Source organism: Miniopterus natalensis, chromosome 17 (genome assembly GCF_054644295.1).
Source record: "Miniopterus natalensis isolate mMinNat1 chromosome 17, mMinNat1.hap1, whole genome shotgun sequence".
In the NCBI taxonomy this organism is placed as follows: domain Eukaryota; kingdom Metazoa; phylum Chordata; class Mammalia; order Chiroptera; family Miniopteridae; genus Miniopterus; species Miniopterus natalensis.
Genome location: NC_142097.1, coordinates 31,665,294 through 31,682,805, shown reverse-complemented (window position 1 = coordinate 31,682,805; position 17,512 = coordinate 31,665,294). Strand labels below are relative to the sequence as shown.

The following is a 17,512-nucleotide window of genomic DNA, read 5'->3' as shown; positions in this document are numbered from 1 at the left end:
ACAAACAAACTTCGACCTTACAAAAAGGCCCCCATTCGTCAGACAGTCAAGGAAGATGGCTGTTTCCCTCTTTATGGTGGATCCAGGGCCCCTGCTTCTCTGTGTACATGCTTTTAATTCCAGCCAGAATGGGCCTGTCCTCAAGGAAGGCAGGAGAATTTGTGGTGAGAACAAAGACCCTTTCAGCCCACCTGGGAGGGGGGAACTTTCTGGCTTGGCTGGAAAAACCAATAGCTGGCAGGGGGGTCCTGGGCTCCCAGGCCTCTGGCTAAGGCTCCCAGACCAGCTGTCCTGCTGTTACGGATGTTGGGGCCCACTGCCTGGTTTGCCTCTGTTTACTGTTGCTAAGGTAGGGCTGCTGGTGATAAAGTCACAGAGATGGTGTGAGGCTCTACAACTGGCAAGAACTTGGTGGAACTTGAGTCCACAGCTACACACTAGACTTGCCTGGAGAGCTTTAACTATCACTGAGGCCTGGGGCCCACCCCGGTAGATTCTGATTGGACGGGTCTGCAGTATGGCCTGGACACTAGGAATTTTTAAAACTCCCCAGATGATTCTAACATGCACTGCCCTGGCTGGCGTGGCTCAGCTGTTGGAGTGTCGTCCTGTAAATGAAAGGTCATGGGTTCTAATACCAGTCAGGGCACATACCCAGACTGCGGGTTCGATCCCTGGATGGGGTGGGTGAAAGAGCAACCAATCGATGTTTCTATTACATTGAAGTTTCTCTCTCTCTCCCTCTCCCTTCCTCTCTCTTTCAAATCAATAAAAACATATCCTCTGGTGAGGATTAAAAAAAATATATAAATGAAAAGCTTAGTTTATTTTAAAAAAAAAGAACCAGTCTGTTGGCCCCCGCCCCAGAGCTGATTTGCTCAACAGCAGCTACTAGCAGGTCGACCTTCACTAAGGAATATCATCCAGAGCAGTTTAATCAACCACATCCAGGGATGGAAATCTGACTATATGGTTTTGTTTTCTGCTTTTTTTTTACTGAGAACAATTTTGGAATTATTTCTGTCCCACTTACTGCCTTCATGCATTAAAAAAAAAGCATGACTGTTTTCCAATGCACCCCCACCAACATGCCTCATCACTTGAAGTCTATGGCTTTCTCTCTAGTCATTCCTCTCAGATCTTAAGGCATGGACACTGTCCCCCCTCTCATCCCCAATGACAAGGGATTGAGACCTTTAGTAAAAGAAGCAATGCAGAGCCATAGAGCTGAAAGGTCCCCAAGAACCCTCCAGTCTGAAATTCTTTGCCCCCCAAATCACCCAGCCTGTCAGTGGCAGAAGCCCGACTGGAACCAAGTCTTCCAGTTCCCTATACTTCCTTCTAGGCTCTTAGTTTTTGTTTTTCCCCCCTGAAAGCTGCTTATCACCCTTATCTGATTAATCTCCAAGGCATCCCTCCCCCTAGGAAGGGTAAGGGATATAAGGGAAGCCTCTGAGCTGTTTCAGTCCCCAAAGCCAGGGCACAGGAAGACTTGGGGCCAATCCCTGGACAGTCGGTAACTTTCCAGCAGGTCATTTCCAAGCCTGGTTTGTTTCTCTTCAAGCCAGCTGAGGAGGGAGACATCAAAATCTCTGCAGCTACCTCAGCAGAAGGTTTAAAGACTATTTTGTCTTCTTGGAGCTGAACAATCTAGACCCAGAAAAGTCAAATAACATGGCCAAGAATATACAGCAAAACTGGAAGACGGGTTTCTTCCAACACTGGCCCATGTTTTCTAGTGTTGCTGCTGTGTTTCTGCTCTTTTCTCTGGAGGCTGGGTTGACATTGCCGGACGCTTCCACCTGGGTCAGTGCCTAACCAACCCCCTGACTCCAGGGCACCCTGGGTCCCTGTGCCTGGTGAGGCTGAGCAGCTTTCCCCAAGGCCAGGAAAGCAGACCCTCTGCAGGTTACAGTCAGAAATAACTTCCAGGAAGAGGGGAAAGGGGGGCCGGGCAGCCTCTGCCTCCCACAGTGGGCTCTACCGCAGGCACACAGGTTTGCACTAATTGTTTACCACAGACCTGGACAGACCATTTTATTAATATTAATAAGTAACCAGGAACAAAGGGCCCCTTTATTTTTAGCTCTCTCTAATTGCGTAGTAATTACTCATCTACAAAACAAATGAGCGCCTGCTCCTGGTTGCCATGGTATCAGGAGCCCAGCCTCTCTCTGCAGGACGATTGGCCGAGGAGCCCACTGCTCCCGCCTCTGGCCACGCCCTTCCCCAGCCATTGGCCCAAAGCAAAGCCCCAGCAACCGGGCAGCCAATCCCCTCCCAGGGCTGGGCTTCCCAGCGACCTTCCAGATCCAGCCCTCTCAGCTCACAGGAAGGGATGCTGACATCCCTACGGAGAAGGCCGGTCCTGCCCAAGGAGGCTCTCCCTTGCTCCATCACCTAATTTCTTCTGGGCAATAGCTAACTTCCTCCAGTCTTGGTTCAGCTAAAGGCTCCTTTCAAATAATTACCTTCAGGCTGGCTCCCTCTTACCCGACCACACCTCCTCTGGGCCTCCTTTGTCTGAAAAGATTCAGGGACCAGGAGTCAGATCAGAAATGTCAGCCAAAGCCAGACAGAACCATGACGTTAAGTCTGCAACAGCAGAAACAGGTGCAAAAAATACATATGCCTCCAGAGGCCTCTTGTAAGTGATTTTGGGTTCTCTCCTTCCCCAAGGATATGGAGAATTGAGTTGGTGGTTTTTTGTCAAGTGTATATTTTAAAGATGCAGAGCTTTGCTCAGGCTGGTATAAGGGAGCATCTGTGGGCAGTGGCCCAGAGCACAGATCTAATGAGAAAGACCTAGACTTAAATCCTGTCTCCGCCGCCTCGGATAAGCTATCAAAGCCACAGTTTTTAAATCTTTAAAATGGGAATGATGGTGCCCACGTCGTAGGGTTATGAGAATTAAATGGGATAAGGCGGGTGGGCATGGCACAGTACTTGGCTCACTCATAATACATGAGTTATTTTTATTAATATATTAGTATTATCATTATTTTATTAAAATTGGCTGGGAAGTGTCTCTAGCATTCTATCAACCACTTGCAAGATATCTGTCTCTTCAGGAATCTCGCAGGTAGGCGTGAATTTCGAGAGCTTCCAGGATGTCTGGTAATAAATCCCCTATCATATTAACCACACCAAGCTGGGTTTCTGATACAGCCCAAAGTACCCTGATCCAAAGCCTAGGACAGTGCCTGGAGCATATAATAATTACTGTTGGTACACACGTAATAAACTGCTGAGTTAAACTCCATGGCAGAGGTGCCCTGGGCCCAGATCTGAAATCTACGCCTGAAAGTTGGGCTATGAGGTCTTGGAGCCCGAGTCCTTGGCCAACACAGCGCTGGCAGCTGAGACACCCTGCATTCCTGCATGTGCCCGGGTCCAGGTGCAGGTGAGTCCTGCGCAAACAAATGCGGCTCCTCCACAGAGCTGCTTAAAGGAGGCCACAGACCGGGGGTTCAAGTCCAGGGTTCTTCCTCCTTGCCCAAAGCCTTGCTCCTCAGGTGACCAGCTGTGTGACTTTGTTTAAGTCATGTAATCATAATCATCCTGCAGCCCAGCCTTCTCATTAAAGCAAACAAACATGTAAAACCAGGCCCCAAACTTCTGCCTTCCTGCCTGTGTCATGGGGTAGCTGCAGTAACAGACCCGAGAGTCTAAGCTTAGCACAAACATAAGGAATCACTGTGTCCCCAGGCAAGTGCTCCTTCGATGATTCTTATTATGGGGGTTTCCCCAGCTTCGGGGCTCCCAGACTCTGCCGTGCTCACACCCAGCCCAGGGTGCAAGGAGGGGGTCCCTCTATCCCTCTCTGTTGTGCCCTACATGCTCTTATAGAGCTGCCAAAGGCACCACCACACTTCCCACCCCTCCTCCTGAGCCACCATGAGAGGAGGGGGCCAACCAGCTCAGGGGGCAGGCACGGAAAAGAATTCTACTGATTTAAAAGACCATTAACATTCCCCCACTCCATTCACTTTAGGATTAACTTATACTTAGGTCTGAGCTTCAAGGCTAGTCGCTAATTGTACTAGAGTTGATTTATCAAGTGCATGGTATTTCTATTACAAAATTATTGATTAGAGTTGATGTATTTTATCCTCAACAGGGTTGGTCCGAAAGCCCTTGGAAAATGAATGAAGCCAAGGTCAGTGGTGGGTGGCTCTGTGCATTATTATAAATTCACTGGAGTTACTGAAATCCAATGCTGGACTCTTTAAGGGGAAAACCCTGGCTCTTCCAGAAATGAAGATTTTAATGACAAACTGAAAAACAAGGTGCCCACCCCCAGCACACAAGGCAGTGGATTGGGAGATACGTGTTCAGAAAGGGTTTTTCAGGTAAGTCTGCTGGTTGCTTCAACTGGTCCCAACAGGCTACAGATTGGCTCTCCCTCTGGGCTGCTGTGCTGGCTCTACTCTACGGCCACAGATGTGGGTCTATCCCAGAGAGAGGGTGTCCCTAGGACACTGCCCACAGATGGGCCATCTTGGGGTCACACCCCCAGAGAATGCTGGGTGGGAAAGCACAGATGGTCTCACAGCAGCACCCCCTTCCTGGAGATCCTGCTGATGGAGGTCCAGAAAAGCTATCTTCAGAAGTGAAGGCAGGGCACTGATCCGTTTTCCGGCTTTTAGTGGAGCTGACAGTGCCAGAAACAATGCTCCAGGGGAAAATAGGAGCTTTCCGGGGGAAGGATCTGGATTCTCAGACCGCTGAGGGGAAGAAGTGTATCTGCCTATATATTCCTTGGTGCTTGGCACAGAGCAAATCTTCAGTGTGTGCTTGCTGAAAGCAACACCTGGGAACCCTAGAGCCCAACTGCAAACAATTCCTGGATCCCTCCAGCTGCCAGAGGAGTGAGTGTGGGAGCCCATCTTTCAGGCCCCTCAGCCCTTACCAGTATCAGGCAAAGGGCATCACTGGGGACATGGAAAACATCCTGAGCCAGAGGAGACAGGCATGCCTGCTTTGTGAGATCTGCTCTCTTCCCTAGAGCATTTTCTTTTATGGTTCAAGTGAAATTGGGAAAGAAACTCTTAGGATGTCCAGCCATAGGACAGCAAAGCTATTTTCTTAGCAGAGCCAAACCTGGGAGAATCCCTCCTCTTCTGCTCCCCAGCCAGGGGCCATCTGCAGCTTCAGCAGCCTGGACACCTCACAGTTCCAGACCTTCCCCCTGCCCATGCCTCCACACCCACGCCCACTCCCCAGAAGGCCGAGCCAGGAGGACAGCACACCCCAGACCTCCCTTTCTGGGCCTTGGGGCCCTCATTCTGTGGCCGACTGGCCTGCTCACGTCCAATCCCTGGTCACCCCAACTGCGCCACCGACGCCCACAGCCCCACTCCTCTCCATGAAGCTACTTGGTTTTGCCCTGTCACTTCAGACTCTTGGGGACTTCACGGACTCTGTGACCTCCTGGGCTTCTGTCTCCCATCATAGACTAGGGACGTCTCCAAGAGCTCTAGGAGACCTCTGGAACTCCTTTATGACTTGTTGCCACAAGTCCAGGGAAGACAGTGTGTCCAAAGACGACTGACTGCACGTTTCCCTGAGCTGACGGCAAAGGCAGCGGGACTGGGAAGTCTTCCTGGGGAGATGGAGGAAAACTGTGGCCTCCTCTTTGACATTTACAGCCCCCCCTCCCCCCGCGCCGTGTCAATAACCTCCATGCTGGCACTGTCACCACTCTCATCCACTCGCCCCACCCCTTGGAAAGCTCATCTGAAGGCTCTCCTTGACCTTCACCCACTGTGAGAACCAATGCCGACCTTTTCTAGGACCAATCGCGTTCCCTGTCTGTAGATGGAGGATCTTAAGACCTTACTCCCTGTACCTACTACCTCCCCTGCACCCCAGGGAGGAGGCCACGCAGGCAGGGCTGCCCGCGGACCTGTCTCCTTGAGGGGCTGAACTGGCAACGGAGTAGGGGGCTTGGAGGAGCCTTGCTGGTAGCCCCTAAGAAATCAGAAAGGATCTGCTGTGTTCAAGAACCACGCGAGGAAGACAAGAGCAAGGAAGAGCTAGGAGACTCCTTCAGTCCTGGTTCCATTCCCTTTCACTATAGTTGGACACTGTGACAGAGGCCTCAGTCGGGAGGGTGGTGACCCAGTTCTGGACTGGGGGAGCAGGGAGTGTGAGGGGAGGTGGTGGTGGCTGATGGCGAGAACATGGATCCAAGCCCCTTGGTAACATTGAAAATATGGATCCCCTTCTCTTCCTGGCCCCCCACGCTACCCTTCAGACAGCCGTGCCATGCCGAGCTGCCGGGGACCCTGTAATATCAACTCAACAATGCATGTTCTACAACTACGGCTACAGCTACCAGTACATCGACTACAGTGCATGCATTTAGTTCAGTCCCACAGATACATACAATCTAAGAACAGGCAGGGAGGTGTGAAATGTTTTACTGGACAACAGGTGTTTTGGAGTTGTAACTAATAAAAAAATAAATAAAAAATCGAAAACGAAAGTACAAAAGAAAAAAAAAAAGACATTTTTCGAGAGTTGGATATGAGTTTGTTTCTTGAACTGTTTCATCTGAACAAGCAAAAACATGCAAACCAGCTGGTACTAACAGGAAGCTGGACACTGAGAGGATTAAGAGGTGTGGACAAACCTTCCCGCTGAGCGTGCTCAGAAGAGTGTTTGAGAGGAGGTGTGCAGATCCTAGCGTAAGAGAGGCGGGAAAGTATGCCTCAGAGACACTCTCACCGCAGCCCCAACCAAGCAAGAGAAAAGACAACAGAAACGTGACTCTCTCACTCACCACCGTCAGGAGCTCATGTTACTACATTGGAATAAAGCTGGCAAGTATAAAGTACAGTAAGGGGTCCTGGCTGGGGCTGGAGATGGGCTGGGGAGAGGAGGGGCTCAGAAGCTCTAAGACTGATACACGGCCCCACCCATAATGCCACCCAGAAATGAAATCGCCTGAAAATCTGAACCGCTTCCCTCACCCGTGGGGGGAGTCGTTTGCCAAACAGGATTGAGGTCTGGGTGGGACATGATGGGGCCACTGGAACTAAATGGACACGATCAAAATAAACAAACAAACTCTCGACTGAGCACAAGAAAAGATGACATTTCAAACCACCAGGTGAAGGTAAAAGAAAAGTGACCACTGATAGTGAAGTTATCTAGGAGTCGGCAGGGACCTCTCCTGGTGGGGTCGCCTGAGCCCTGCTCACCTCAGGTCCTGGGGGAGTTAGGAAAAGGCAGGCAGGCTGGCCCAGAGGAGCTGGCTGAGGTGGACGCAGAGCTCAAGGCTCCCCTGGACCTCCTACCCTGGCACCGTAGCCCTGACCGATTCGAGTTGCCAACCTGAGCAAATGGAAGCTGCTTCCCACCCCCACAGCCCTCAGCAGGTGCTCCCGCCTCAGAAAGCTCCCCCAGTATGTCCTAATGAAAGAAAAAAATCCCAAACAAAACTGTGGGGCTAGACAAAAATGAAAGACAAAAAAAGGGCCTTCCATATGATGCCTAATCCCTAACCCACGCCCAAGAGCCTTGGGGAGCAGAGGCTGCCTTTCCCACTGCTTCGAGTCACCTGCCAGTCCATCAGGGCACCAAGGTCAAGGTTGGTGCTCCCCAGAATCTCCCCGAACCAGCTTCTCTCCGTAAGGGACTGCAGCTGAACTTGCTACTCCCTCCAATGGCCGAGGCTGCTGGCACTGGCTCGGGAGGCTGAAGGAGTGCCCCATCCCCTGGGAAGGAGCTGGGCTGGGGTGCAGGGGTGCAGGGTTGCAGGAATGGGGGAAGGTAGAACCTGACAATCAGTCTTCAGTGAGCCCGTGCTGGCCTGGGCCGATGCACAAACCCCAACAAGTCTGTGTGGCCCTCTTGCACCCATGCCAAAGTGCCACTGAGGGGACACCACAAACAAGTGAATCATGGGTCATCCTGCCCAATCTGGCTCGGAGTCCAGATTATTTTCTAAAAGAGGGAGGGATAGTCCCTACAGGCCAACAAGTCACTAAAAGAAAGAAAGACAGAGATCTTCCTTCCCCAACCGTGTAACCCTGCTCCAGGTCCAAAGGAAGGTAGAGGGTGGGGCCACCCTGTCTACACACAGGCAAGTGTCTTCCACCCAGGTGGTGTCTGAGCTGAGAGGGCACAGTCTAGCCATTGCCCTTGGGCACACCCCAAGCCCCTGACCCCAGGCAGCACTGTGGGGTGCCTGCACTCTGTGGGGGAGGCGACACCTCGGAGTTGAGGATTTACTCCTTGCTAACCAGGCTGGTGTGGGCAGGTGGTCTGGGCACACACTCCTGAATAGAATTCACTAACAGTGCAGGGATGAACATGGCTGACCTAGGATGGCCTGTGGGAGACTTTGCTCCCGATGGAAATGGCTACAAATAAAACACCACTGATCCTGAAAAAAAAAAAAAAAAAGTGCGGTGGGAGATGGCTCTGACCCTTGGGGTTAGGAGTTAGAGGGGGTGGGTGGGACTCCCGCCTGGCTCTGGGGGTCTGTGAGAGGTGAGGGTGGCGGAAGGGGGCACAGACCTCGGGGAGACCACTCTGACTCACGAAGAACCCCATGCTGCCCTTTAAACTTGCCATGAGGTCAGGGAGGATGGGGTAGGGAGAGAGGCAGGGTTAATTTCGGGTTAAAGTTTAGTTTCATAATCCAAGTTATAATGAGAAAGAAACTGAACGGAGAAAACAAAACCAACAACACTCAAAAATCTCAAGTTTTCGTTTGCTCGTCCCCCCACCAGGCACAGGTAGGACGGGGGCTGGTTCATAAAGCACTCAAGTTAAAAATCCAAACGGAACAGGGAGACACAGGCAGCTAGCTGTGCACCCCGCCCCAGGGCAGGGGCGCCCAGGGACACTGGTCAGAGGGCGGGGGAGGCCTTGGAGGCCGCTGGGCAGGCGGATGCTGGGGAAGGGCGCCCGGCTCTCCGGACCTGCCGGCCAGTCTGCCCAGCTCTCTGGTGAACTGCCCCTCCTCGGCCCCCTGAGAACGCCCTGGCCCCTCCAAATAAACCCCCAGTGGGTGATTCTCAGGAGCGGATCCTTTGTAGCTTGAGGCAGTGCCAGTTTGCATGGAACGGATTTTTACTGACATTTCTAACGGGCCTCACTGTGCCAGTTTCTTGTCACAGAGGGTTTGGGTTTTTGGCATTTGCCCTCCGGGCTTTTAATGCCCCACTTCCTGGTACCCTCCCCAGCACCTCCCTCCCCTGCCCTCCTTGGAGCCCTGTTAAATCAAACTAATCGCTTCCCTGGATGCTCTAGTGCGCCGTCCACAGGGTATGGGGGGAGCTGCAAACCACAGCTCAGGAGGAGCAGGGCCTCTCGGTGGCCAAGGGGGAGCTGGGGGAGGCCCGGAGCTTCACTGGGAGCCCAGCATTCAGCAGAAGCCCTGCCTGCTTAGGAAGGCCGTGAGCATCTGGGGAGTGGGACAAAAGGCCCGCCTGGGACTGGGGCCTGAGGCCTGGGCCCTGGACATGCCCCAGCTCCCGCCACATCCCACAGTGCCAATGGAAAAATGGCCCCACCTCACTTGAGGGGTTCCAGACCTCCTAAAAGGTTGGATTTGGAAACCAAAGAACTGGGGCAACTTCATGGGAGAGAAAACCCACTTCCCTAGGCAGCCGGAGTCCAGGAGCTCTCTTCTCTTGTCTCTGCTAAAAGCGTCTGGGAGGCAGCAGGGACTTTAGGTAACTGCAGCTCATTCACTGAGGTCAGGGCTGGCCCCACTTCTGGCCGTTGGGAGCTCTGGGGTTTAGCCGGATCAGCAGGCCCACCTGCCAGGGGCAGCAGGAGCCGAGCAGACTGGTTGCTCCAAGGCTGGGAACATGTGGATAGGCTCTGAGCTTCCCTCCTACAACCTAGACCTTCTCTGGCTGGGTCAGAGACCCGAGGAAAGGAGCCTCGCGAACTAGCAAAAGCCGCAGGAAAGGACCACAGGTGCCCTGTGAGGTGAAGGGGCCGTCCAAAGTCAGAGCAACTCATTTTTCTTTCTTGCAATGACAGGATAATAATCTACCTCTGGTTTGCAGTCCTGTGACTGACCCCGGCTGGGAGGTGCCCTGGGTGGCAGGGCCTGGCCCGAGCCTCCCTGTCCCCTCCCTCCAGGCTCTGGTGAAAGTAGGGGACAGATGCAGCCACGCAGATCCAAAGGGCTTTACCTTCCCCTGCACACTGGGGCATGCCTGGGAGCCGCCTGTCCCATACACCTTCCTACCTGATCCTCTCGCTGCTGCCACCGCTGCTGCTGCCACTGGTCCGTAAGCCGCTGCCGGGAAGCCTGGCGGAGAGAGAGGAGCTGGGGTCAGGGAGGGATCCTGGAAGGAGCTTGGACAGCCCTGCCTCCCAGGCCACACTCCCCTGACCCTCCACACAGAAGACGGGAAGGCATCTCCACAGGTCAGCTTTTAGGAGGACAGAGATCAGGGCTCTCAGGCTTCTGGAAGGCACGGCATCTTTAGGCATGTCTGATGCTCACACATCTGTCACCCTGGAAACTGGTTCTAAAAGGCACACCTACAAATTCCAGAGGATTGGAAGGAACTTCTCTTGAGAGCCGGGTGAACTCCTGGCCACCTTTGCACTGACACCTGGTAATTCCCCTGGACTTGTCCAGAGCAGGACCAGGCATGGTTGGGTTGCCTGCAGGGAGCGGTCAGCCTTGAGCCACAGGCAGGAGGCCCTTGGGACAGAATAGGCACAAGAACAGGCACCTTGGACAGGAGATGGCTTAACTCTAGCTGTTCTCCAAAGGCTCTGCAGGTTTGCTCTGCCATCCTAATGCCAGACTTGGTCATGCCTGCAATGTGGGCGCCCCAGGCCTAAGGCGAAGCATTCTCGGGGTCCAGCTGACCGAGTGTGCATGAAGCCCACTGAAGGAGGGAGTGTGGGGATGCGGGTGAGCCCCGTGGCTTTATCTCTGTGTTTCAACCTCCGAGGCACAGAGGTAGGGATTTAGATGCAGCTCTTCTGCCCACACTCCACCTTCCCTGATCAAGCCAGCACTGAAGGGTCTCCTGGGGTCTTGATCAAGTCCTCATACCATCTAAAAACTTCTTGATCAAGGCTTATGCTCTCTAATACTGCACCAGGCAGCAAGGCTGTCACAGCAATGGGACTGAAAGTCAGAAGGACAAGGTGACCCAGTGTGGTTGCAGAATGTCCAGGTAAAGGAAGAGGTGGGTGGGTGGGAGTCCCCTCCCTTGGGCTTCCCTCGGCCACTAGCCTGTGCACGCACAGCCAGGCACTGGGACACACACAGAAACACGCCCAGACCCATGAAACAAACAGCCTCTCCATCCAGGCTGACACTTGGAGGCCTGATCCCAAGACTCGTTTCCAGTGACTGTGGTTTTAAATGATGTGCCAGAGCCAGTAGCACGTAACAAACAGCCCCAGAGAGCTACCTGGCTTCAGCCACCGAGCTGTCCAAACAAGGCATTTGTACAGGACAGGGGGGAAGACATGCACCACGGAAGGCAGGGGCAGGGGAGGAAAGAGAGGAGAGAAAAGCCATCCCCAAAGAGAGGGAACTAGAAGCCCACTAAACTCTAAGACTATCGTCCTAGCTACACGGGACTACTAGGGGGAAAGAAGTTCAAAAGGGAACGAGCTACTCTAAGGAGGTCAGGCTAAGCTACTGAAAATGCCAATGAAAAGAGACATACTTGCATTTAAATATGGTAATAGGGCTGTTGAAGGGGGAAAAAAGAAAGATCCAGGTGAAATAAATGTATGCAGTGGACCCTGCTGCTGGAATGGGTCTCCCAGCTCCCACGAGGACCACAGGCACCCGCCCAGAGGCCGCTCCCTCCCAGTGCTGGGCACCAAGGAAGGGGCTCCCCCACCAAGGCCTCTCCCCACTTCTTCAGGGCAGGATCTAGATTTCTGAACATGTGGGTGCTGACGGATGAGCTGAAGGGAAATAAGGGAGAAGTCAAGTTATTTCTCCCTGTCCCAGTTCTCGGTCCCCCAGGCTCCCTGTGGGCAGAGAGCAGGAGGACCCTGCAGGAGGAGCGGGAGAGGGAAGAGGGGGGGGCCGAGGTATCCTTTGCACTCTCTTACCAGGTACTTGAAGTAGGTTTCCTTGCAAGCATGGCAACGTGGTGGTGGAGGTGGTGGGAAGGGAGGGTGGCTGGGGGAAGGGAGCTTAGTCAATAAAACGACTTAACAAAAGGCCTATTTTCTGGAGTTGAGCGCATTTTGGACAAAAAGTCCAAGAGAAAGAGGAAGGGAAAAGAACACATCCAAGGAAACCCATTATCCATAATCTCAGATAAAGGCTGCTGGAGACCGAGCACCACACTGCTAAGGGCTGGCATTTAAGCTCCATCAAAATGGGCTAAACAAAGTGACAGGTGTGAGAGGAGGCGCTGGGGGAGGAGAGCCACCCTGGCTGCCCTTTACAATGAGGGAGCCCACAGCCCCCCACCACACAGCGTCCTTCTGGGCCACTCCCCAGCTCCCTGCCCACCCCAAATGTGGTCTCTAGATGACCTGACTGATAAGGCCCTGGTGCTATTTCCCAGGACAATGGGCTTGTGGGGATGGGCAAGCGCAGAACCAGGAAAGATGTGTGTGTGTGTGTGTGTGTGTGTGTGTGTGTGTGTGTGTGTTAGTGGGGGTCTGTCAGCGCCCAAAGCAGCATCGTGACCTTGGCCTAAAGCTGTCCTGATGGAGTACAGCCTGTCTTCAAGACAGTAGGAGGGACCTGAGGACTGGGAGGCCCAGCTGGTGGACCTGGTGGCAATGTGCTTTCCCCAACTGGGTCTGGAAGGGCTGGGAGTGAGGGAGGAGCAGCTTTGCAGACAGGCCTTGTGGTCCTCAGACCCACTGAGCTGGAAGCCAGGCCCCTTCCTGTGTCTGCAGTAGGGTCTTCTCACAGCTGAGCTAAGACCTGGGTGTGGCTGCTCCAAAGCCTGCAGCAATCAGGTCAGTCCTCAGGGATGGTGGAGCAGAGCAAGTGGCCATTCTGATTCTTTTCTCTAAGATCAAGGAGGCAGAAGGGAAGGAAAGCAGCTGTTCCCATGCTATGATCTTGAAAGTGTCCTCAGAGCTCTCACCACTAAAATTCAATTCAGTTTAAAAATGACCAAGCTGGGCCTCAGCAGGTACACGTGACCAAGAAACAGGTCCCCCAACATGCATTTTAGTTACTACCCACTGACTTGGGGGCATAGACCCTAGAGAGCTCCAGCCTCATTCAGCCTTGGCCTGACCATCCAGGGCTTTGGGGATGAGGCGAGGCTCCTTTGTGGAGATGGCCAGGGCTCTGGCACTGGCTTTTGGCCTAATGAGGACAGTGTCCAGCATCTCTCTCTCTCTCTCCAGCAAGACCTCCAGGACAAGAAAGGCCACAGGGGGTTCATTGCAAAGTCAGCCCTTGTTGCCCTGTGATGGCAGTTGGTGACCCTGAATGACCCGGGGACACCCCTGTGCCCACAAAATGAACATCTGCCTGTCTCTCTGAGACTAAGGCCTTCAAAGCAAAGGGCTTCTGACTGCAGCTTCTAAGATCCACAAACTACTGTGAGAATTTCTCCTTCCATGCTGCACCGCCCCCCCGCCCCCCCACTCCTCATACAAACGGCAACTTCCGCTTTTGAAACCTCCTACCACCTGCCACCAACAGGTGTCAGGACAAACCACGGGTCTGATCATTGGTCCTTCTAGAGCTCACTGGCCAGATGGCTTTTTACGTTTCTCCAGGTTCCCAAAACTTCAGAGGCTGAACTGCCAGAGACAGTCAACATTCTGATTCCCCCTCAAAGAGTCTCTTGCTGAGCCATTTAGATATAAATGCTGGATTCCAGTCCTGTGGCGCCCACCTCAGTGGCCCGAGGACAGGAAACACTCAAGTCTTGAACACCCCAGACTTTTGGCTGAAAGACCCCAGCTTCCCACCTGGGCCCCATCACTAGCTCAGTGAGTAAGCAAACATCTGTGGTCTCTAGTTCCCTCCCTGTAAAAAGCAGACCCCACCACTTCTCATCTCCTGAGATAGGGCGTTCTGGGTGCTGAGTGACAGGCCGCTGCTGTATTGGGCGTCGCTGGTGGACCTGCATGGTCAGGGAGCCTTGGGAAGGAGCCCGGAGTGGTGGGGGAGGTACTCTGAGTGCTCAGGACTGACACTATTGACAACCTGCATAGAAATATTTAAATTTTTAACAGCCAGTAGATCACACCCTTGTCCACCAGTCCTAGGTGACAGGGTGAGTGGTAGAACCTCTGTGCCTGTTCCCATAAAGTAAGATCATGAGAAAATGAATCATTACACTGATAAGAGCAGCTGCCACTGGAGCACTTCCCAGGGCCAAGGAGCTTGCCCGCATCATCTCAGCGAGCCCGCGCTGCTACGATGCAAGACACCATGAGACCCATTTCAGAGACGAAGGACTCGAGGTCCGGAGAGGTTAAAGGAAACCGTACACGACTGTGGCTAAAAGCAAGTGGGTAGAAATCCCATGTCCCACACTCACTGGTTGTGCCACTCAAGACAAGCCACATAACTTCCCTCTCGGCCTCATTCCGCTCCTCTGTAAACAGTTAACGAAACCTTCTTGTCGGGCTGCTGTGAGATTCAGGGAGAGGATGGCGCTGGGTGCTCAGCACGGTTATCTGGCACTCGGTAATCGCTTCGTAAGTGGAATGATAACTTTTATTTCTATTTTTATTATTATTGCTCAAGGTAATAACAGTAGTGGAGCTGAGAACTCCCTTTGGTGCCTTCCTATTCTAAAATCCTATTAATTTACATGACATTTCACATCCAAAGTGCTTTCATAGATAACATTTACAATTCGCTTGTGAGTGATAAGGGTATGTTTTATCTGCAGAGCAAGCTCTGAGTCTGGAGGGGGTAATGTGATGGCAGAAGGCACGAGGCTCCTGGGGGCTCAGGGAGGGCCTGGCTGGGGTGGCCACACCCTGGGACGTGGTGAGCACAGGTGTGGGCATGGATCCCAGATCCCTGGTGCTTGCGCTTGGCAGCTGGACCGGTGATCTCCGATGCCCTCTTGTCCTGACATGCTGCCCCTGGGCTCCTCCAGCTCCTGTAGGAAGGGCCCAGCCAGAAGAGCTGCTGTGGGTCCTCCCATCTGAGTGGGACCTGTTTGCTCCTCTGCCTGACAAGTGCCTGGTAAAGGCAGCCAGGCGTCTCTCTGGTTCACCACTGTTTTCAGCATCCAACAGGGCAGGTGCTTAACAACTAGGTGCTCAATGAGTAAAGGACGGATGGGTGGAAGTGGGAAGACAGATGTAAGGGGGTGGGGGGAGAGGGCATCTCTTCCTACTCCTGGCCTTACCTGAATCCTAGTGCATTCAAGGCCAGTACCAGAGGTCAGCTGAAGAAAGCCTGGAGGGGCCCTAAGCGAATACCACTCAGGGCTGGCCTCAGTGGCTCCATCTCAGAGGAGAGAGATCCAGAGCCCACTGGGTTGGCTCAGGGACATTCATAAAGGCCCCAACAGGGACCAGCTTCCTATGGCAGGGTAGGGTCAGCACTCCTGGTCCACAGAGTGTTTGCCCAGGATTTTCTGGGTCTGGAAATAAGTGGCACCGACTTCCCAATGCCAAAGTCTGTTGTCTAGCTGTCCCAGCCAAGGTTATGGGACAACATCTGCCCAGATGGGGGACAGAGAATCAACAGAGGCAGGAATGCAAGGGAGGGAAGACATGTAATGCCTTCCTGCCTTTAAGCCTGCTGGTCCCTTGACGTGGAATACCCTTCCCTAATCATCTGCCCGGCAAACTTCTATTTGTGCTTCAAAACCCCATTCAGATGTCGCCCTTTCTGAAACGCTTTCTAGGCAGAGTCAGTGACTCCTCCCCGGTGGTGCTCATTCTGCACACCAGTCAGACCACACAGGGACACATCAAATCCCAGCCCAGGGCAGGACCTGCCGACCTTTCCTGCACTGCAGAGAATGCGCTCTCAGCCCCTTACTCCACCCCCACTGAAGGCACACGGAACAGAGGCAGTGCCCCGTTGGGTGGGTTCTCTGGGGGCAGGGGATTCAAATTCACCTGGACTCAGGGGAAGGGTCTCTGGGCAGGAGCCCTCCCATCTTCTCAGCCTGGGGATGAGGAAGGAGTGGGGGCCACACCTCGGCCTTCTGGTCTGTCCGTAGCTGTCAGGTCTGGCACTGCCACCTGCCTATAATTTCACACTGAGCAATTTATGTTTTTGTTGTTTTTTTAAGCTGTGACCTTTCACTTGCTTTTGCTGATGGAAATTAAAACTGAAGGGTTGGAAGAAGTGATTATGCTCCTGCTGGCAGGCTTACAGGAGACTTTGTGAGCTGGTGGTACAGGCACCTAAAGGTGTGAAGGAAGTGAGGACGGCAGGGCTCGGGTACCAGCATCCGGTGAGACGTGCTCAGGGACAGAGCGTAGGAAGTCACGTCCACAGCCTCCCTCACTGCTCCCCGGGAGCTGGGCCCTCGGCTCCCGCATGGGTCTCCCTCCTTGGACACGACACCACCCTTTTCCAAAGCGCTAGATCATCCCTGGTCCCAGGGACCCTCTCAGTAACCTGCAAGTAAGGGGGCCAGACAAGGATCCATAGTCCCATTTGACAGGGGGAAACTGAGGCCCAGAGGTGGCCTTACTCTCCCAGCAAGCTAGGGGCAAGAACTCGGTCTCCGACTCCCACCTGAGAACACAGTGGTCCAGGCTTTAGCTGGGGAGCCGAGAGCTCTGTTAGTCACATTTCCCTTTATTTATGCAGAGGAGCTTCAAGAGGCACAGAAAGCTAATCGAAAGTGAAACCCGAAATTCCCGTCAATTCAGATTGCTCCAATTCATTTCCACAAACATTTATTAAGTGCCTATTAGGCACTGCGCTCTGCTCCCATCTGGGAAAGCAGCAGCTCCTGACTGTGCACGGGACGGAGGGGCGAGGTGGGGGGCTGCCCACAGCCTGACTTTCCTCCCTCAGAAATCCTGCACTGGTCTTTCCCTGGTAAGCGGACCCGCCAGCAGGCAGCTCCGCTGCGGGGTGAGGGAGGGAAACACGCCGGGGAGCAACGTAATAGAAATATCAGTGCCACTTTCTAACATCTGCAGTTGTAGAGCATTTACCAATTTACCAGGCGTGTTCACCTGAACACATCATCCTGTTTAAGTTTAAACACCTAACTAACTAAGCACTGTCATTATCCCCAGGGCTTAGCTAGGTCATGTGCTCATGGGCACATGGCTACTATGTGCCTAAGTGGCACCTCGAATCAAGATCTTCTAGCTTCATGCCCAGCACCACAGGTGCCTCGTGCAACGTGCACCGTGCAGGGGCCTTAGGAAAGCAGGCCACGTGCAAGCCACGTGCAGGCCAGTGTGCACAAGCACATGCATGAGCTCACACACACCTGGTGCACAGATGTGAAGGGCTCCAGATGTCCCACCGGCACTCCCACTCAGGGGCAGGAGTGACGGCAGAAGGGCCATGGGGTGAACGCGCAGCTGCGGCATGCAGATGCTTTGTCTCTGCTCAAGGACAGGGCCACCTTGAGCA

The 17,512-nt window shown here is 53.4% G+C and overlaps 1 protein-coding gene across 3 annotated transcripts in view; it reads right to left on the bottom strand.

Annotated features, from left to right (window-relative positions):
* MSI2 (musashi RNA binding protein 2) overlaps positions 1 to 17,512 on the bottom strand; it is a 336,713-nt gene that overhangs the window by 11,247 nt on the left and 307,954 nt on the right. For all 3 annotated transcript variants that reach the window (XM_087826226.1, XM_087826225.1, XM_087826227.1), the window contains exon 11: positions 10,220 to 10,282. In XM_087826226.1, coding sequence (XP_087682352.1) covers positions 10,220 to 10,282 — 63 coding nt within the window. The remainder of the gene's footprint in view (positions 1 to 10,219; positions 10,283 to 17,512) is intronic.